Here is a 22,948-nt window from a genome sequence, read left to right as displayed (position 1 = left end):
AAGGCATAAATAAACACAGTCCCTGCCCTAAGGACCTTAAAATCTAAAACCATTACAACTTATAATACAGCTAAAACCTGGTTTCACTCCTTCAAAACTATGATAAAGCCAAACCACTAGCTGCTAAGCCGTCTAGGGTGGTATTATACTCCCATTTTTTTAAATAAATTTATTGCATATTATATTGTAATGCAATGTTTCTCAAACTGTGGAGCGCATCCCTGAGAGGACAGTATGTACAAGGGGATGAACAGACTTTTCAGTCCACACTGCAGTAGTTATACTGACGTAACTCTCCACGTGGACTAATAGATTCCTAGAGTCAGGGCCGGCTCCAGGTTTTTTGCCGCCCCAAGCAAAAAAAAAAAAAAAAAAAAGGCCGGAGTGCCGTCGCCAGAGCAAAAAACACACACAAAAACGGAGTACCGCTGCCCCCCTTGAGAAGTGCAGCCCCAAGCACATGCTTGGAATGCTGATGCCTAGAGTCAGCCCTGCCCAGATTTTAAGGCCACATGCGGACAGCAGATCATCTAATCCAGGGGTCCCCAACGCGGTGCCTGCGGGCGCCATGGCACCCACTGGGGCGTCTAAGTGCGCCTGCGTACTGGCCAGTGGACGAGCATCAGCCAAAATGCCGCCGAGAAGCAGCGTCATCCAGAGGCATTGCCGCCGAAATGCCGCCGCTGCCTCTGGATGACGCTGCTTGTTGGGGGCATTTCGGTGGATGCTCGTCCGCTGCCACGGTTGACGAAAAAGGTTGGGGACCACTGATCTAATCTGACCTCCTGTATATTACAAGCCCTTAAATATCACCCAGTTAACCGTAAATGGAGCCTAATAACTTGTGTTTGACTATTATCTCACTTCCAGAGTGAATTAATTAAAAAAATGAGAGCCTCCACATGAAGGGTTACACCCGTTTAAAAAAAAAAACCACACTGCAATATAAATTCATGTCTTTCCTTATACTGGTGTAACTTCCTGATAACTTCTTGTGTAGACAAGCCCTAAACTGTGCAGGCCTTTAATAGCACACAGTAGGGGTGACACAGGGTATTGTGATTGGTTTTATTTTCTAGAAGTGGGACTCAGCTTTCAAGAGCTGGGAAACAACTATTAAGAAATTGCCGTTTTAATTGTATAAATACACTGCATTACATAAGTTCCATTGAATAAATGTATACCCATGGACATTTCAGGTTTAAAAGCAGAAATTTAAACACACTGTAATTATAACCCTGTTTTGTTTGAAGTTCCCCTTCTGATTTTAGTTTAAAACAAAATTTTGCTCCACTCTTTTCCCCCTCAAATTGCTTTCTCTTCTGATCTTGGGACACAGTTAAGAAAAATCCTCTGCAGTGCAGTGCCTCTAGTCTGAGTACGAATACCCTGGATATGCATGCAACTTTAAAGGTTACCTAATCAGCTATGACAAATAGTAATGTAATTATTGTGAGATTAAAATGACCCAATCCCCTTGATTTGAGTGCATTAAGCTCTTCCAGGTCAGATGGAATAATCTCCATTTCCAGGAAAAATATGTATTCGGTTTTTGGGCTATGCCTAGATTATGCAATGTGGATGGGAAGGACAGTAAAGACAGAGGACCAACGTTGTCTATCCTTATTGTCTTTTTATTTACATAACTAAGAAAACCTCTTATTTATTGTAACTTCCTTGGCAAGAGTTGATTCAGCTTGACTTTTAGCAATTCTCACTTTATTCCTACATTTTCTAACCTACAAGATGTACTTTTCTTGCTTATCAATCCCTTTTTCCATTCCCTCTAGGTGCTCCGTTTACTTCTAATAACCTTTTTGAAGTGGTTATTCATCCAGCTGTTCCCTACAAGTTTTCTTCCCCTGGTTTGAGATGTAAACATCAGACAGTTTTTGTATAGTTGATTTAAAGAAATTCCAAGCCTCCTCCACATTTAAGTCTTTGAAGTCTTCAGTCCAGTTGACGCCTTTAACTAATTCTCTTAATTTCCTAAAGTCTGCCATTTTGAAATCAAATAGCACATCTGATGACCCAGTTTTGATTATCCTTCCATTTAATTTAAACTGAATCAATTTGTAATTAATTAAGCCAAGATTATTTCCTACAACCAGCTCTTCTATTATGTCCTCGCTGCTTACCAAAACCAAGTCTAAAATTGCATCTCCTCTTGTGGGCTCAGTGATGATTTGATGAAGAAAACGGCCATCTAGCCCATCCAAGAATAACTGGGCACTGCCAGTATTAGTAGCATTTATTCTCCAATCTCCCATTATGACATAATATCCCATAGTATTTGCCTCTAATAATATTAATGAGATCTCTATCCATATCTGAGTCTGACCCTGGGAGTCAGTTCCTAAACCTAACAAAACTTCTTTTATAATCCTTTCCCAAATTTAACTCTTTCTGTTTTGTCCATTCTATCATATCTTATTTCTTTACAGCTTACCACCTCATTGATGTGTACTGCTACCCCACCACCTTTACCTTTATTCCTATCTCTTCTAAACAGCATACACCCTTCAGTACCTGTATCCCAGTCATGAGTGCTTTTCCACCATGTTTCTGTAATATAATATCCAGTCTGACTTCCTGTGCCAGTAGTTCCAGTTCCTGCATTTTTTTTATTGCACAGACTCCTTGCATTCGTGTACAAACATTTCAGTTGTTTCCCTTGGACATAACCCAGTTTTGCAACCACATTAGGTATAGTCCTTTCACTAAGTGTGACAGCTGCCTGATTATTACTCTAATCAATATTTGTACTTTATTTTGCTGTGCTGTCTATACTTTTATCTTCTAGGGTTCCATTATCTTACCATATCTTCATTTAGCAGATTTTCCCCCTCCTGTATATTGAAGCCAGGCATGGAGATCTCATGAGTCTCTCCCAACTTTTTCCCCTCACCAACTAGTTTAAAGCCCAGCTTATCAATGATCAACATGCCAAAGCAGTTTCACACCTATAGTGTCTGTCTACCTTGCAGTGGAATACATCTCTCATATCTGAGTTTGAAATGCCATTATTAAGGGCTAATTTACTGTTTCAAAATTGTAATTTTTGTCTTATCATTGTTGGTTTTGTTCTAGATTTATGACTGATGCAGCTCGCCGTGAGCAGGAATCCTTGAAGAAAAAGATTCAGCCTAAACTCTCTTTGACTTTGTCAAGCTCAGTGTCCCGTGGGAATGTATCTACTCCACCCCGCCACAGCAGTGGAAGCCTTACTCCTCCAGTCACCCCCCCAATCACTCCCTCCTCCTCATTTCGTAGTAGTACACCAACAGGTAAGGAGCTACAGCTTCACTTAGGCCTTTTGGTTATGCTGAGAGAGAGTCTCAATAGACCGTAGATGTATCTGTTGTTGCAGCATTACCAACTCCCAAACTTTCAAAAATCACAAGTCAGGTACCCAAAAATCGTGAGATGAGCTTAAAAATTGTGAATCTTAAAAACAAAACAAAACCCCACGCACATAGAGCTTTTGGGTTCTTTTTATTTGCCTTCTGTTTCTGAACTTTGGGAGTGTGCTTTGGTCATATGTTCAAGTTTTTTTCTCCACAAATATGAAGGCTAGAAGCTTTTTTTTATTTTTATGGAAGCTGAGATTCTCACATATGCTTTATGGAAAACACCAAATATGGTGAGACTCGAGATACAATTGCAAGTACTGGCAAAACCTGTAGGACTTGACTCTTGAGATCTAAAAGAAAGTGTAGTGTAATCTCATCTGTCGACTGTATTCACAGTGAACCTAATTCACCCAAGGTTATGCCAGCTTCTTCCAGTGTAACACAGAGCCCCTTGTGGCACAAAGCCCTTGCAGAAGGGGATGTGGCAACATAAAGCACTTGCAATCCCCATCCAACTGCGGGGCTTGCAGCTAACCAGCAGAGCCCCTGAATGTGGACAGTACTAACTGGAGAACAAACAGAACACTTAAAGATGGGCTTTATGGGATTGTGTGGGCTACTTCATAAGGGAGAATCAAGCTGGAGGTCAAATCCAAGATGCCACTGCTAAGAAGGAGCAGACTGACTGCTTGAGTCCAGGATTATATAGAAGTATGAAATATTTGTTCTGGATGGTTGAGGCATACAATTCGAAACTGAATATTGAGTACAGTCAATCTTACCTGCCTGTCTAGGTACTTTATTTATAATGCACCCATCACCATGGTATCTGGGTGCTAACAAAATATAAAGCAAAACTAAGTTTTTGGGACACTTCTCCACTTCTGTCTCTTTATAGTACATGGGGTTATGTGGAGTTTTGTTTTTTTCTTTGGGTAAAATGTATCCTGAGATATGTGCATCCAGTGGGTCAGAGATGCAAGGATTTCTTGCATCTGGAGCAGTAAGTCTGTCCCTCTTAAGTTTTTCCCCTCCAAGTTCAAAAGTAAACAGTAAAACCAAGAAAAAACCAAGCATGATACTGGAGATGAATTTTCTTATAGATTTTCTGCCTCCTTTATGCTGAGCTTCACTTCAAAAGCAAAACCCAAATGGACACCCCAGCACTAAAATTAATTGTAGCGAATTCTTTCCAGTGCCATTGTACAGTTTTATTCTGCACTGATTGAAAGTTATAAACGGCTAGACATGCTGGGCCAGATCCTCACCATCAATGAGGCTGAGGCTAGACCAATTTACACCAGCTAGGAATCTGGCCCACTGTTTCTGGATATGCTTCAGAATAAGTGTACTTCAGTATCTTCAGTTCTGTGCACCTTGCCCTACAGTCTGAATACAGGAAGATATAGTGGAAACTGTTGGAATCTGTCACCAATAGTCTAACAGAAAAGGAATATATTTTATCCCATTTTACAAAGTATAGACCCAACACAGTCATTTTACTGAAAAAACAGCATGAACACCCTTAGCTAGATATATTGCTATGTAATGTGTTTTCCATAAGTTATTTAATGTTTTGGTATTAATGATTAAATGGAAAAATATGCATGACATCTATGTCTGGAGAGCTGTGAAATGAATGGATTAGTAAATGTCCCCATATATGCAAAAATTAAACATGTACAGTGTAACTAAAATGTTCTTTTTTACATAAGAATATTAACATTTCAGAATTGAGTTTATTAATAATTATTTTGTAAATAGTGTGTGGAAGAAATTGAATCATTTCCTTTGCTGCAGATGTTGAGGAATCATTCTGACATATTGCATTTTTTAGCGATCCCCACTGAAAAGACTAATTTATGATATAGTCGGGATGTATAATTTTGTGTGTCTGTCAAGAACACTGGTTAGCTATCTACTGTTTTAACCATATTCCATAATATGTTAAAAATTAATAAGGAAGCTAGTTTCTGTCTACCAAAGTACTTTCCTGTTTTGATTGTATATATTTTTACATTTAGATTATTTAGAATGTTGTTTTACCTGTATTAGAAGGATCAGCTTGTTTTGGCTAACGAACTTAGTTTCTGGGAGTCCTGTTTGCCAGGTTATAAATAATACCAGATTCCACATTCTTAATTTTCTGTTCCAAGTTCCACATTCAAACAACATTCCAAGGTCAGAATTTGGAATAGTCTGGTAGCAAAATTCATATATAAAACAGATATTCTTTCTTAAAGAATTTTACTTTATTAGCTCTCAACTTAGTTACATTTCAGCAGCCTCACCCCAGAATTTCCAATTTTATCATCTTTAAAACTTTTCTGGTCCTGAAATAAATCTTTGAGATGTTTCAATTGCTATGAAACTATTGCTCTAGGCCACAGGTTTTTTTAATATAATTAAATATATTTTTGGGAAATTGGGGAAAATGCAAGTGCAACCCAACTTAAAAGTTACTCAGGAGAGAGAGTTAATGCCAGTCTTCAGGGAGGCTTGGTGGCCTCCTCCTGCTGCCTTCTGGATTAGCGAGATAATGGATGACTGCTAATCCAAGATTCTACCTTCAGAGAGCACTGCCATGTACGGCTACTGCCTCCCTTACCTCCATTTTGAGGGTCTTCTGACTGGGCAAGAAACCCACCAGACCTTGCTCCTCCACTGGGGAGGGCAGCAGGAAGGAAAGAGTTCATTTTCCTACTGCAGCCAGCTGTGCAGGAAGACAGGGCCAAGTAGAACCCATAATGCCTAAAAGGGTAGTTAGGGAACCTTCAGGTGTTCCTTAGCAATTATGTTGTAGTGACCATTTGCAAGGGAATCTTTAATGCTTCCCTAGCTCCATTGCTATTGCTTAAGGTGTGGGGCAATGTTTTAACATCCCATAGCACCACTGTGTAGCATATTTTGGGAGACGTGAAGTACAATTTCCATTATTTATTGATTTAGATGTACAGAACAACCCGGTGCCCATGTTGCACTTCGGGGCCCTCACATAATGTAACCTTTACAGTAAATACCTTAATACAAATTTGTTCCAGCAGTAAAAATAACATAACTAAAACCTCCTCTGCTTCAGACATAAAAATATAATCCCTCTTACTCATAACCTGCCCAGATGTGTGGAACTAAACATGAGTTGCAGCATGCCCAGTAGATTAAGTAATCTGGGGTCTGGAAGACCATGGTGGGTAGAAAAGTCCAGGATCAAAGACCCCTCACATAGATACCCATCTTTAATGCAAGCTGTTGATATTTTTGTATAGTTTTTGATATACGTCTGTGTTGGTGAAGGATGACGTTTCCACCCTTAATTTTTTTGCCTTTGGGTTAAATCAGATCATTGATGTCCCTTTAAAAATTATAGTAAATCTTCATAATAATCTTTTTCAAATTTTCAGTGATAGTAATATACTGATAACTCATTTTTAAAATGAAAGAACATGGACACCCCCCCAACCCCTCCCTTTTTTTTTTTAAATCGCAAAAATGGTTAATTTCTTCTATGGAAAATAAGTCAGATGTTTCTTTAGTTATTTTTTTTTTAAATAAAATAAAGCTACTTTTGGGTTGTAGGATGCCAAAAAAGCATCTGAAGCCACTGCCTTGCATGTATTGGGTGGTTTGTTTGTTTGTGTGTTTGTTTTTGTTACCTCCTCCCCCCAAAGATTTCCACAAAGAATTTTAAAGAAATTATTCCAAGCGTTAGCCTGGAATAATAAATTTCAACCTAGAGTGAATTTTTGACCTAGTTATAAAACCTAAAGCAGGGGTTTAATGTTACCAACTGGCTTTTAAATGGCTCAGGTTGTTGTTTGCAGTGTTGTTTTAGCTGTGTCGGTCCCAGGATATTAGAGACACAAGGTGGGTGAGGTAATATCTTTTATTGGACCAACTTCTTTTGGTTAAAGAGACAAGCTTTCGAGCCATACGGAGTTCTTCAGGCCTGGGTTTTTCAGCCCTGAAGATGAACTCTGTGTAGCTTGCAAGGTTGTCCCTTTCACCAATACCACTTGGTCAATAAATGATATTACCTCACTCAACTTCTCACTCTAAATGACTCATATATAATTCTCTTTTTTTTTTTTTTTTGGGTGGGGGGGGGGAGGTCAGGAATGTTGGAAATATTTGAAAAATGAGCATTTCACTCAACTTCCTGTGCAAAACTGGCTCTGACTTCTTTTCTCGTGTTTAATGTGTAATCTATTAAAATCTAATCATACTGCCTGATATAGTTTGGCAGGTAATGGTTCTGCTGTGGTAGCCAGCTCTGGAATTGCACTCTGACAGCAAGCATAGGCGATGCTGTCTGGCACACGAACAGGTATTGGTCAGTCTCTCTACTTGCAAGGGAGATGTAAGGGTCAAGTTTTCATGGGTGGCCCACACTGATCCTATATCAGAGACTGTATCTTATTTGGACCCACAGGTAACTGACTGGTGCATTATTGGGCTATCTGCTGGCTTATTCAGTGAGTTAAATACCAAATGTTGGGTTGTCATATTTGCAAATTCATTTTTTGTTATTCGGTTTCTATGTATACTCACAAACAAATAATCCATACAATCCAAACTTTTGTGGCGTGTGCAGTACTGTACTGAATACCTGAATACTGAGTACTAAATATACCTGAATACATATACACGTCAAGTATGCCTATATTCAACTGTTGTAATTATTTTATGGTAGATTAGGCCTCAAAGAAGTTAAGCACATTTTAAAATCTTTACAAAAATGTAAAATAAGTGGATACTGTAATTAATGATAATATAAGCAGTTTACCATGTAATATGTCCATTCAATAGTTAATTTAAATCCATGGTGGCACTTTTCTCCTGTTTTTCTTTAAGATTTTAGGAATCCAATATCTAGGCAGTGGGTAAAATGATATGATAATATGCCAAATATGCCAAAGATTTTTGCAATAGCAATATTTTAAGAATAAAAAAGCTGCAGTTGAGGTTTTCAAAGCACTTCTTTGAAATTCTCAACCTATGTATGTGCTATGATATAGAAATCATTGCACATTTCTTAGATACCCAAAAGATACAGAGTCCTTGATTCTTTATTTGAAACTACAGTATGAGAGTGGAGTTAAGCAATATAAAAGAGCTGCAACAGGTTCCCGCCTCTTCTCCCCCCCCCCATCCCCGCCCCGAAACCCTTTCCAGACAGTACAGTCTGAGGATACCATTTGAAAAATGATTTAGTAGCTCTAGTAGCAAATTATAGCATCTGGGCACTTCAGTGATATAGAAAGCATATTTTTTCAGGTTGAAACCAAGATGGCTTTGTTGCATTTTCAGAAATCTGAAAGCTGCAGAATTTCAGGTAATATAGAGCAGCAAATTGTGTAAAGTGCAGCAATTTTTCCTAAATAAATCTCTCATTGATGATGGGCCATAATTTACACAGTATTTAATATTTTGATTTAATACCATGTGCAACAACAACAAAAGTGAAGCTAATCTATCAATTAATGAAAAAGACGTTCATTGCTAGGGTGAATATCCTTAGCTGGTGTAAATTGTCAGAATTCTACTGAAGTCAAAAGTATTTCTGATACCCAATGGTAATTGCATGCTTAATGCAGTATGTTGGCTTAACTAGCTCTTTTCCAGTTCAAAAGAAATAGCATACCCACTGTTCAGAATTAATCCTAATAGTCTTGACATTCTTTTGTATGCAGCCAAATTTGCCCCAGTTCTTGAAATGCAATCACAGGCAAAACTTGACTCTGAAAAGTTACACCTTCCTTTTTGTGTCAGCGGGTGTTCCTGCTACAGCCAAAATAATTTAAAGCCCCATTGTCTCCTACGTGGAATAACCCACAAAAGGGAAAGGAAACTCCATGCGTTTCAACTTCCAGCGTTTCCTACTCCTTCCGTGGAAGAAGGCACTGACCCTGGAGACACATGAACAGCCCTTGTCTCTGTCCTTCAGCTGGTCCTTGAAGAGTCTAGCTTCTGCAGATCCTTTGCTCCTGCATGCATAGCTGAAGTCTGGTCTCTCCCAGGGTATCCCACAGTATAGGGTGAAGTAGTATAGTAACTCCTTGCTTAATGTTGTAGTTATGTTCGTGAAAAATGTGACTGTACGCAAAACGATGTTAAGCGAATCCAATTTCCCCATAAGAATTAATGTAAATGGGGGAGTTAGGTTCAAGGGAATTTTTTTCCACCAAACAAAAAACTATATGTTATATAGATATACACAGTATATGTTTTAAACAAACAATTTAATATTGTACACAGCTATGATGATTGTGAAGCTTGGTTGAGGTGATGAAGTCAGAGGGTGGAAGAGGGAGGGATATTTCCCAGGGAATGCCTTGCTGCTAAATGATGAACTAGCACTCGGCTGAGCCCTCAAGGGTTAACACATTGTTGTTAATGTAGCCTCTCACACAAGGCAGCACGAATATGAGGGAGGGGAGACAGCATTGCAGACAGAGACAGACACACACCTTGTGTGTGTGGGGGGGGAGAGAGAGAGATGGACACTGCCCCTTTAAGTAATGTGACCCACTCTTAAGTACATTGTCTTTTTAAGTGGATCAGGAAGTTGAGACCGCAGCTGCTGCCCCAAGCTCTCTATGTCTCTCTCTGTCGGTGTCCCCTCCCTGCTCTATATGGAGAAGGGGTAAGCGTGGTGCAGGAGTAGGGGGGAGGGGGACACCCTGACATTAGCCGCCCCCCCTTCCCCCCAGCACAGCAAGCAGGAGTCTCTGGGAGCAGCTCCAAGGCAGAGGGCAGGAGCAGCACATGGCAGAGTGGGGAGGGACACCTGAACTGCCAGCAATTGCTAGCCTGCAATTGCTAGCCTGCTGGGTGGCTGCAGCACAGGGAACTTAGGGGAGCGCGGAGCTGATAGGGGGCTGCCAGTCCACCCTGGTTACAAGCCCCCACCAGCTAGCTGCAATGGGCTGCTCTTCCTGCAAGCAGTGGACAAAGCAGGCGGCTGCCAAACGATGTTAGAAGGGAGCATTGCACAACTTTAAATGAGCATGTTCCCTAATTGATCAGCAACCTAACACCGAAACAACGTTAGCCAGGATGACTTTAAGTGAGGAGTTGCTGTACATGCTAATACAGCTCCAGGCTGTATCAATTTGCACCTGTATGGTTGGTGAAAGAATCCTGAGGAACCCAAACTGCTCTGTTAACTTCCCACACTTCTAATACTGCTCTTAAAAAAAAATACAAAATGTTAAACAAAATCCAGTGTTTTGCTTGTTGCTAATACTAGCCAACACACACAACAGGAATTTACCTTTGGAAACAAGCACTAAAAAAAAGTCACACAAATAGTGAAGACAGAAGTGTTATGTACTCAGTTAATGCAGTTTAGATTCTAATTGTGTGTTTTATTTAGCTGTTTTGTAAGTATTTTTTTAAGTACATGCTCTTTCATCTTCATAGCTTTTTTAATGTATTTTCCATATGTTATACTTTTAACCACGAAGTAATCATATAGCACAGCCATCTGTTAGGCTGAATACCATAACAGCACATTAGAAAGAATTTAGCTAAAAATGAGAATTACTTGAATAAACTATTTTAAGAACATAAGAATGGCCATACTGGGTCAGACCAAGGGTCCATCCAACCCAGCATCCTATCTGCCGACAGTGGCCAATGCCAGGTGCCCCAGAGGGAGTGAACCTAACAGGTAATGATCAAGTGATCTCTCTCCTGCCATCCATCTCCACCCTCTGACAAACAGAGGCTAGGGACACCATTCCTTACCCATCCTGGCTAATAGCCATTAATGGACTTAACCTCCATGTATTTATCTAGTTCTCTTTTAAACCCTGTTATAGACCTAGCCTTCACAACCTCCTCAGACAAGGAGTTCCACAAGTTGATTGTGCGCTGTGTGAAGAACTTCCTTTTATTTGTTTTAAACCTGCTGCCCATTAATTTCATTTGGTGGCCCCTAGTTCTTATATTATGGGAACAAGTAAATAACTCTTCCTTATTCACTTTCTCCACACCACTCATGATTTTATATACCTCTATCATATCCCCCCTTAGTCTCCTCTTTTCCAAGCTGAAAAGTCCTAGCCTCTTTAATCTCTCCCCATATGGGATCCATTCCAAACCCCTAATCATTTTAGTTGCCCTTCTCTGAACCTTTTCTAATGCCAGTATATCTTTTTTGCGATGAGGAGACCACATCTGTACTCAGTATTCAAGATGTGGGTGTACCATGGATTTATATAAAGGCAATAAGATATTCTCTGTCTTATTCTCTATCCCTTTTTTAATTATTCCTAACATCCTGTTTGCTTTTTTGACTGCCGCTGCACACTGCATGGACGTCTTCAGAGAACTATCCATGATGACTCCAAGATCTCTTTCCTGATCAGTTGTAGCTAAATTAGCCCCCATCATATTGTATGTATAGTTGGGGTTATTTTTTTCCAGTGTGCATTGCCTTGCATTTATCCACATTAAATTCATTTGCCATTTTGTTGCCCAATCACTTAGTTTTGTGAGATCTTTTTGAAGTTCTTCATAGTCTGCTTTGGTCTTAACTATCTTGAGCAGTTTAGTATCATCTGCAAACTTTGCCACTTCACTGTTACCCCTTTCTCCAGATCATTTATGAATAAGTTGAACAGGATTGGTCCTAGAACTGACCCTTGGGGAACACCACTAGTTACCCCTCTCCATTCTGAAAATTTACCATTTATTCCTACCCTTTGTTCCCTGTCTTTTAACCAGTTCTCAATCCATAAAAGGATCTTCCCTCTTATCCCATGACAACTTAATTTACGTAAGAGCCTTTGGTGAAGACCTTGTCAAAGCCTCTCTGGAAATCTAAATACACTATGTCCACTGGATCCCCCTTGTCCACCTGTTTGTTGACCCCTTCAAAGAACTCTACTAGATTAGTAAGACATGATTTCCCTTTACAGAAACCATGTTGACTTTTGCCCAACAATTTATGTTCTATGTGTCTGATAATTTTATTCTTTATTATTGTTTCAACTAATTTGCCTGGTACTGATGTTAGACTTACCGGTTTGTAATTGCCGGGATCACCTCTAGAGTCCTTTTTAAATATTGGCGTTACATTAGCTATCTTCCAGTCATTGGGTACAGAAGCTGATTTAAAGGACAGGTTACAAACCAAAGTTAATAGTTCTGCAATTTCACATTTGAGTTCTTTCAGACCTCTTGGGTGAATGCCATCTGGTCCCAGTGACTTGTTAATGTTAAGTTTATCAATTAATTCCAAAACCTCCTCTAATGACACTTCAATCTGTGACAGTTCCTCAGATTTGTCACCTACAAAGGACGGCTCAGGTTTGGGAATCTCCCTAACATCCTCAGCCGTGAAGACTGAAGCAAAGAATTCGTTTAGTTTCTCCGCAATGACTTTATCATCTTTAAGTGCTCCTTTTGTATCTGGGTCATCCAGGGGCCCAACTGGTGGTTTAGCAGGCTTCCTGCTTCTAGTGTACTTAAAAAACATTTTGTTATTACTTTTTGAGTTTTTGGCTAGGTGTTCTTCAAACTCCTTTTTGGCTTTTCTTATTACATTTTTACACTTAAGTTGACAGTGTTTATGCTCCTTTCTATTTACCTCACTAGGATTTGACTTCCACTTTTTAAAAGATGCCTTTTTATCTCCCACTGCTTCTTTTACCTGGTTATTAAGCCACGGTGGTTCTTTTTTAGTTCTTTTACTGTGTTTTTTTAATTTGGGGTATACATTTAAGTTGGGCCTCTATTATGGTGTCTATGAAAAGTGTCCATGCAACTTGCAGGGATTTCACTCTAGTCACTGTACCTTTTAATTTCTGTTTAACTAACCTCCTCATTTTTGCATAGTTCCCCTTTCTGAAATTAAATGCCACAGTGTTGGGCTGTTGAGGTGTTCTTCCCACCACAGGAATGTTAAATGTTATTATATTATGGTCACTATTTCCAAGCGGTCCTGTTATAGTTACCTCTTGGACCAGATCCTGTGCTCCACTCAGGACTAAATCGAGAAGTGCCTCTCCCCTTTTGGGTTCCTGTACCAGCTGCTCCAAGAAGTAGTCATGTAAAGTATTGAGTAATTTTGTCTCTGCATTTCGTCCTGAGGGGACATGTTCCCAGTCAAAATGGGGATAATTGAAATCCCCCACTATTATTGAGTTCTTTATTTTGATAGCCTCTCTCATCTCCCTTAGCATTTCATAGTCACTATTACTTCCTGGTCAGATGATCAATAATAGATCCCTACTACTGTATTCTTATTAGAGCATGGAATTACTATCCATAGAGATTCTGTGGAATATGTGGATCCATTTAAGATTTTTACTTCATTTGATTCTACATTTTCTTCCACATATTTTTGTGTGTGTGTGTTTAAGGCAGATGGTAGAAGTGTAAAATTAGGATGAGGTTCTTTTAAGACAAATTGAGGTTTCAGTGAAGGAGGAATAAGAGCTCAGAGATCTTTTGATGAGTGCACTTTTAGTAAATTGCAAAATATTTTGTTTTGATATAACTACTTAACCAGAAACTCAGCCTACTGCATCTCACCTATCAGTACTAACGAGGCTCAATATTAATGAGGAACAAGATTTTGATTTTTTTTAAAGGGGAAAGAAAAGATAATTCACCACAAAATATTCTATGGCTGGGATTTAAAAAAAATATGTACCTACAATTAGGCTTGTAAATCAAGTCACTGAACAAGTGGGTGCTCAGCCCCTTTGAAAATCAGGTCACAAATTTAGGGATTCGGTTCTGCATTGTGCTGAGCACACTGGCCCCGATCCAGCAGAACACTTAAGCATGTGTTTATTTAAGTACCTGAGTAGTACCATGAAGTCAGCTGCTTAAAGTTAAACATGTGCTTATGTGTGCCACTGAATCAGTGCTTTGCCTTGCAGGAGCAAGCCCCAATAGCCTTAATGGGTAAGTCTGCACTGCAGCTGGGAGTGAGCCTCCCAGCTCTGGTAGGCAGACTCATGCTACCCGGGTTGAGCTAGCGTGCTAAAAAGAGCAGTGTGGATGTTGTGGTTCAGCCAGCAGGCCACTCAACCCCCTGGTAGCTAACCCAAGTCTCCGCCGGAACCACAGCTTCCACCCTGCTATTATTAGAGCTCTAGCTCAAGCCCTGCTAGCGTGAGTCTCTCTACCTGGGCTCCCAGCGGCAGTGTCAGCATACCCAGTATGCCCAGAAGTGGAACTTCAGCCACTTGTTTTTAAAAATCTTCATTTATTTGGTGTGGTGTTTAGGTATAATTAATTATAATATCTTATGTTAAATTTGTAGATGTTCACCTGTAGAATAATTTGTAAAAGTAATGAAAACCTATTAATATGAGACCTAACTTCAGAGCTCTGCTATTAAATCTTTGCTGAGAAGTAGGCAGAGAATGCCACATTTTTTGTATATGAACTATGGGGTGTGCAGACTAGCAGTGTGAATTAACAAAGTTCTACTGTAATTTGAAAAACATATTTTTAAATGTTCAAGGAATCGTCTCATTAGTCGTTCAGATTGACGGAAGCTCTAACGTCCCTAATTGTCTATTGAGAGCAAATTAACCCAGCTACAAAACCTATAATGTGTGCCACATTTTTTATGAAAATTAGATGTAGACTTGCCCATGTGTAAATAGCAGAGTGGTGTGTTAGTTCATAATATAAAGAGAAAAAATCCTGTTCTCCAGCATTGTCTGCACTTGTTTCACACCTAAGTCTCCTGTTTATTTGCATTAGATGTTTAATGTATAGAAAATAAGAATATAAAGATCTGGAATGAAATCCTGGCCCCAATGAAGTCAGTGCCAAAACTCCGAGTGACTTCTGTGGAGGTAGAATTTCACCTTCTGCCATGTGGATGACGGTAGAGAACTTGGCCTACCGCTACTGAAGCTAAAGGGGCTCCATGAGGGTGCAGATCCAAATGTGGGATTGGAGCCTAGATTAGTACCATGTGTTAATTATTAATACTGTATATAGTTCCTATGCCTTTGCACAGCACCTAGCACGCTGAGACCTCTCTCTTGATTGGGGCCTATGTATGCTCCAATAATAGAAATAATTAATAGGATTTTTGTGTGGTCATTTGTAAAATTATGGAGAACTTCTGACCTGCGTATTAATTAGCTATGATACAGTCAGTGCTTCTAAGCAGTTGCATTGCTAGCATGTGAACATTTAGATATCTTACATGCCAGGAGCATTTGTGTTTAATTGTGCAATGCATCTTCTGGTAACAAAACCAAAGAAAACACTCCTATCACATCACCAAAACTAAACAAAACTCTTACACTGTAAGATCTGCAGAGTAAGGACTGTTTCGTACTATAGGTATGTATAGCCCCTTAACCATGGTTGAGGCCTCTAAGCCTCTACTGTAGTACAAGTAATAACTATATTAGACTCAGAAACTAGTGTTAGAAAATATCTATAAAGCCCTGCAAGAATGTTCCTCTTATTGCGATTTCAAACAGCAGTAGATCAAAGCACACTCCAGAACCCGTAGGGCATGGTAGCAGGGTCCACTCAACCCAATAGGGGTGCTGCAGATTTACACCCCTGCTTGCTGCATACTAACTCTCTGTTTAGCTAAGTCCTTAGTCTACTACTTCTACCTTTGCACAGAAAGCTGGTTCAACCATTTCTAGGACTTTTATATTTAAAAATGCATATACTGATGCCATCAAGAAACCTGCGCTGACAGCAGCACTTCCACATGAGATTCGTTGAAGGTAACATAATATCAATAAAGTAAAGAAATGTAGATCTATTCTCATAATCACACCATAGGATTAAGTTAAAACCTTAACATTATGTTGTAGGTTTGTTGGCACATATGAGCCTCCTGATTAGCAAAAACAAGGATGATAAAAGCATTGAATCTGACTCATTAATCAGTAGATAGATTAGCAAGAATAATTGGTACAAAGTAGTTTGGTTGAAGAAAAATGACCTTCTAGATTATCTTGATGAGTTTATAAAACTGGAAGGGGGGGCAGATTCTTTAAAAGCAAACGAAGGGTTATGTAAAGTATATTTTGCATCCAGGTCTTCAAAAATCCAGGAGTACTCACCCCAAGAAAGTAGGCAGTGTTTCTACTACCACCCTCCCTCAAGTTTTCTGCGGTGCACATGCTTTAAATTCTATTGGAGGCTACAGAGGACATCTGCCAGTGTGAAGTTGCTGAATCAGTTTACTCTTGGGCCACCCTGGCTATGTCCTCTTCCCAGGTGGGCTGCGCACTGGCTCCTTCCCCAGTGGACTTTCTGCCACCGAGCCCTTAGGATTCAAATCACTTTAATCCTGGCCCTGAGAGTTAAAGGCCCCAACTTTAAGCATGTAGGACTATTTACATGCTCAAAGTTATGTACATACTTAAGTTCTTTGCTGGATTGGGGCCTAACTGAGCTAGAAGACTTTATGCAGGTTGGTACGTATTATTTAGATCCCTCTAATAAATGCAACACACATAGCAGTTGGTATAGGTAAATACTGTTCACTGTACATTAGAAGTTTTATTTTATAGCCTGTACTATAAGTGGCTGAATGGCTTTTGTACAGCTGTAAAGCCTGTTTAACCTGATGCTATAAAACATGTCTTGAATGTATTTTCATAGCTTCATAAACTGTAGTTCATTTAGGTAGGTACTTTTTATTGTAATTCTTTATCTTAAACATGAATCTGTTTCCTGATATTGTTCCTTTAAAAGAAAAAAAAAAAAGACCCTGTGTCTTTGTTATGTGCATCAGGAGAGTCCTTACATACAGTAATGGTGCTCTGAACTTGTGTTTTTAACAAAAGAACTCAGGCTCAACAAGCAGAGTGCCAAAACAGCATTAATTATGAATTTTCTTCATTGTGGTTGTTTGAGTGTGGGACTGGAACAGACGTTCACTTTTTTTCCTCCACTCCTGTTTTTAATTCTTTCTTGAGTGTTTTGAGAAATATCTTTGAACATTTGTCAGAGGTCAATTAACATCCCGTGACTGAAGGTGGAAAATAGCCTACTTTGTTTTTCCTCGGCCACATACCTGCTCTTGCTGTACGTGAAGAAGAAAGGGTTCAAGCTGGAATGGGTTTTATTACTGTTAAGTTAATTTGCAGGATAAGCTTTTAGTGGGAGGGGTCTGTTCACTTTTATTTATTTATTTACTTTTTATAGTCATTATTTTAAAAATTGCACTGTAAAGCATTGCAGTTTAATTACAGGAAGCGACTGCTCCTTTTGAGGAGGCAGCGGCAAGTGCTTAATACAGTCCCTTTTTTTTGTTTACATGAAGTTGTAGAAATCCTATTTTAAGAATATGTTTAAAGCAGAGATTGTGTTACCCAGTTTATCATGTTTTTCCTGTACTGTGTATAAACAGAAGGTTGTACATTATTGAAAGGCCTTTTTTGTGGAAAACAGGATTGAAAAAAAAAGTTTATATAAGAATGCAAAATAACTTCCAGAGACTATTGGCGCAGGGTGACCATAAAACCTCAACAGCACATTGTGAAGTAACATTATATCAATTTGCTTTAGCACCTCTACAACATTTTGACTGCATTTTCAGAACACAAGTCATACTATACAAAACACATGCCATGGTATCAGTTGACTGTTTTTTTCCAGAATCAGTTCTTTACATGCATGTTTTTGTGATTAGTTGCTATTTTACAATTAGTTTCAGCTGAAGAAATATTGCCTATTTAACAATATATTGTGTACACACCTCAGATTCAGTAACAACAAAAAATACTAGCTGTAACATAATTGGAATTTCTCTTGTCTGTATAAGCATGCACATTTTTGTACTTGAATATAATTTCTGGATTATAAAAATCCAGATGTATTCTGTGCATCTGAGTTTTAAACTAGATTGCTTAGGTTTATTAATAAGGTTTTGCTGTTGGACTGTAACTATTCTGGTGGTGGTGCACAAGATAGGATAAAATCCAGATCTCTTCTGTAACGATATTGGCTCTGCAGAGCTATCAGGTGTAAAAAAACATAGATTTTTAACTATTGTCACACAAGTAAGCTGATATGACTTAGTCATGAGCAGATCTAACGTGTAAGAAGGTCTCATTTTTACAGACATTTATCTGATGCTAACTGCATTTCAGATTTTTAAAAATATGTATTATGTTCCATTTTTACAGTTGCCATCTTTTCTTTATCATAAATATCCTTGCCATGTCTCAAAGATTTTAAGATGAGTCTATTTGTAGATTTGCTTAGTAAATGCTCTGTGCCCAACGATGGTATAGTGAGTCCCATGTTAGGATTAGACACAAAGCCCCGATCCAGCAATGCACTTAAGCACATATTTAACTTTAATATGGATTGGGGCCTTATGTACTGTAGTAATATGTGACTTTGGTGGGCTGATCACATGCTTAGACACTTGGCTGGTTCATGGCGTAAGTTACTAAAGTAACAGATACCTTGGAGTATATAAATAATACTTGAAGTAGATAAGTAGAAAAGAATGAGACCTACACACATACTGCTGACCATGGCACTGCAGTGTTGATGCAGCATCTCAGGTGCTATGCTTCAAAGTAGGTATAAACTTGTGTCCCTTCACACAGCCTTGTGGCAGTCCAGGTGAAAGTCAGAGACCCCTTAACATCTTTCAGAAAAGGTAAGGGCGTTCAATAATGGCAACAATGTCCTTGACCTAATGGCCCAAGCGATTGCTCAGTTAAAAATGGCTGTGAAGTTTGCCATCAGAATCACTTCATCCAACTTCTTTTTTTCAAGTGCTTTTAAATGCCTGGAGTATGAAAAATTGTATTTAAAAAATACACATTCTGTGTGTTTGAATCCCTCTATCTATGGTTACGTAAGGTGTGTTTTAAAAACACTCTCAATATGCGTTCACCAGTGAGGCCTTGAATTCAGGGAGAGCCAGCAGGAGGATAGTTCCTCTTGTTAAAAATCATTAAGTAGTTCATTAGGTAGTTCTGTATGAGGAGAGGAGAGAAAGAAAAGCTAGTTTCCCCCTGACAAACTTTTCAGGCCAAATCCTGCTCCTGCAAGGGAAAGCAGGATGCTGCTAGTCAAGTCCACTACTACAAGGTTTCTGTTGTACTGCTGACTTCAGAATACCAATTAGTAGGCAAGGGGTTGGAGCCAGCAGACCACACAACAATTGAGACAGGCTGCTCAGAGGACTGGTATTAGGATACAGAGCATCTCCTCTAGCTCAGTGATTTAAATCCAGATCCAACTCAGTAATTAATCATTGTAAGTTGTTGCCATTTTGACCGCTGTTTGGTGACCTACATATAATGATCTGATTGCCTCGGCCCTGTTACCAGCAGACAGGTGCCCATCTGACAAACAACAACAGTGCCGATTGGCAGCTTTGGCAGCAATCTCAGCAGAGATGCCAAGGATTCAGTGGCCATGAAGAATGAACTAATATCCAATCCCCTGAAAGGTGCGATTGAGGGTATGTCTTCATGAGCACTGGATGTGTAATTTCCAGCTTGGGTAGACATAATAGAAACAGAAGTGCAGCCGTCAGTGGGAGGTGGGAGGGGCTAGATTTGCACTAAGATTTCAGATGTGATCACACAGAGGGTGGCTAAGCCATCCCATTGCTTGTGCCGCGTGGCTACACTTCTATTTTTAGTGCACTAGCTCGATCAAGACAAGCACAGTTATGTCTACCAAAGCTGGACATTGAAGCTCCAGCCCCATTGTAGGCTCGCCCTGAGCCACATTGATGGCGAAGCAAGAGAATACTTGCCCTGCGTGTGCTGTGTCTCTGGAGAAAAAAGTCAGTCTTCATAGATATCAGTCTAGTACCTCAGATGCGTGTTTAATCCACACCCAAATATCCCACCCGAACTCTGAAGGAGATGGGGAAAAAAGTGTGTGTGTGAGCGGGAGAGAGAGGGAGATCTTGCCAGTGTTCTGTGAAACAATTCTGTGGTGGTGGTGGTGGGTTTTGGGGTTTTTTTTGCACGGGGGGCGGGGGGAGTTGAGGGTTTCCCCCCCAGGTACATAGTGCGTCTACAGCATGTCACTAGGGTTACACAGATGAAAAATATTTAAAACATACAAAAACACATCTAAATCGGCATGTCACACACACACACCCTAGCCCCCATTCCAATACGCAGCCCTCTCAACCCAGCAGAAAACCCAGAGTCTAAAATTCAGCCTTGGTGCAAAGGGCCAGTGTATGGCTCTCTCTACACAAATGAAAGTGCAGCTCCACTCTAAAAATATGACTTTTTTTTTTAAGGCATCTTCTCAGTTAACACTATTGGTCCCTTTGTCAGATCAGTGTAATCGCTGCTGACCTCAGTGACTACAATAAGATTACCAGGCTTTTTCTCCTGTTATCACTGCAGGAGCCAAAAGGAAATCTGCTGTCATCTGTTCTACCTGCTGACAAATGTAGGATGAAAGAAGCACATTGCTCTGGCATCCCAATTGTTGCTCTGGTTATTCACAGAATATTGGTCAGATTTAAAGTCCCTGGGCCCTTATTTGGGTCCAGTTCAGCTCTGCTCAATCAGGACCTGAAGGATTTGGTGAGGGCAAAGGCATCTTAAAGCCACGTGTATGCGCTCCCAATCCCAGGGGCTGAGTCACAATAGGGATTGTCAGAGCACAAGGTACTCTAGTCACATCCTTCTCCTGCTCTGGTATCTCTCTTATACTGGGATGCCCCAAGAAGGGGTGATGCAGAGCTGGCTTAGCCAGCTTTCTGCTACCAGAGGCTTGCACAGCAGCTAGGACCCTGGTATTGGGAGCATATTTCACCCCCCAATGGCCCCAGCACTGATTTCCTGTGCTAAGTACAGGTGAAGAGTATTTCACTGTGAATGACTTCATAGGCATTTCAATGTTATCAATGAGTATCTTCTGTGGAAATGTATTTTCCTTGCTGCTTGTGAGAGAGAGAAATTTCAACAAATCAATAAATGTATTAGCATTAGATCAAAATTCACAGTATACTAAAAATAGTTTGCAGGCTTTTATTTCGAGGAAGCTGTCAAAGTATGTAGGAAAACAGGTTTCTTAAAATAAGAAGTACTCTCATAAAACTATTTTTTATGAAACACAAACTGCAAGTCCCACACAGGACAAAGTGTGAAACTGAGGTTTTATGGGAGAACATTGGAACTTGCATGAACTTTCAGTGACACTAAAAGCATTATGCCCAACCGCAGTAAATTAAGTTACTCTTAAACTACATTGTTATATACTGTGTACAGAAACAACAGTTATATTTTTGGAGGGGAGGGAACAGAAGGGGAAGTACAGCATTAATACTCTTGATTATACTGTAGAAATGAATTGTTTCTTATAATGATTATTCCAGCCTTTTTGTGTTTGTAGTTCATTTTTCTTGGCAAATACTGAAGTCTTTAGATATGAATGGGAGGCCAAACTGTACCAGTTGGATCATCACAAATGATGTGCAACAGCTGGAAACTGCTTACTTAGGGTATATCTACACTGCAATTAAAGGCGTTCCTGAAGATTAGCTTTAATCTAACTAGCCTGGCTAAACATAGCAGTGAAGATGCAGCAGCATGGATTTCAGGCTGTACAAGTCTGTGCAAGGACCCTGAATAGATACTCCCATTGCTAGCCCACACTGAAGCCGACACCAACACATCTTCACTGCTATCTTTTTGTGTGTGTTAGCTAGATTAAAGCTAATGTAGGTATGCCTACCCAAGCTGCAATCACATCTTCAATTACAGTGTAGACATACTGTTTTACTCAAACAGCTGAGAAAAAGAAATAATAAATCACACACATGGAGGGGCAGATTTTGGTCTAAGTTACAGCAATGTAAATACACAGTAAATTCCACAAAAGTAAATTGTTTTTCCAGATTTACAGCAGTGCATCTGAGAAGCTGGCCTGCAATATTGACTCCATGATGATTTAGTCCCTGTGACGTGATCAATATCTCCCTCCTAAGCAATGCAAGTTATGGATTCAATCGATTGGAAAAAGGAGAAATGTTAGACTTTTCATAAAGAATTCAGACAGTGGCTTGGGGCCCAGTCCTGCTTCCACTGAAGTGAATAGCAACACGCCTGTGGACCTTAATAAGAGGAGAATCAGGCCCTTATGGTATTCTGCCTCTTTTTAGCATGCTGCAAAGACATTTTAGCACACAGGCAATAATTATAGATCGTCTCTTTTCACATATGTGTTTTATTTCAACAAACCAAAATATTTTGTTTCTGTTTTTAACTTTTTTTTTATTGTAAATGTCAGAAATGAAGTAATTTGTCAGCATATTTCACAGTATTTTGTGGTCCAGTATAATTTTTTTCCTTCCTAGTAACTGGCATTTTAATTAGTTTGAGCTTTCTGAGGGCATAAAGTGCCATTTATAATTAGTTTCAATGAAAGGGGGACTTGTGTTGTCAATGAAAAATGGCTTGGTGAGTGAATCACATGTATTCTATGGCATGATGAGGATGGTTTGTCTATATTATCTTCATTCATACACCTGGTTGAGACAAGGCAATCTGGGGTCCTAAACACAGCATAGCATGAGGCCTTCATGCTTCCTTCCCTCCACTGTGATCCCACCCGCCAATTGGCGTTCCCTCAGAGAGGCAGCGACC

At 39.6% G+C, this 22,948-nt stretch overlaps 1 protein-coding gene across 4 annotated transcripts in view; it reads left to right on the top strand.

Moving 5' to 3' along the window:
* JAZF1 (JAZF zinc finger 1) overlaps positions 1-22,948 on the top strand; it is a 274,362-nt gene that overhangs the window by 229,111 nt on the left and 22,303 nt on the right. For all 4 annotated transcript variants that reach the window (XM_005296995.3, XM_065583405.1, XM_008170328.4 and 1 more), the window contains one exon: positions 3,091-3,287. In XM_005296995.3, the coding sequence (XP_005297052.1) occupies positions 3,091-3,287 (197 nt within the window). The remainder of the gene's footprint in view (positions 1-3,090; positions 3,288-22,948) is intronic.

The sequence above is a fragment of the Chrysemys picta genome, chromosome 2, assembly GCF_011386835.1.
Source record: "Chrysemys picta bellii isolate R12L10 chromosome 2, ASM1138683v2, whole genome shotgun sequence".
Classification (NCBI taxonomy): domain Eukaryota; kingdom Metazoa; phylum Chordata; order Testudines; family Emydidae; genus Chrysemys; species Chrysemys picta.
The sequence above is the reverse complement of the archived record's forward strand: the minus strand, read 5'-3'. Positions and strand labels throughout refer to the sequence as shown.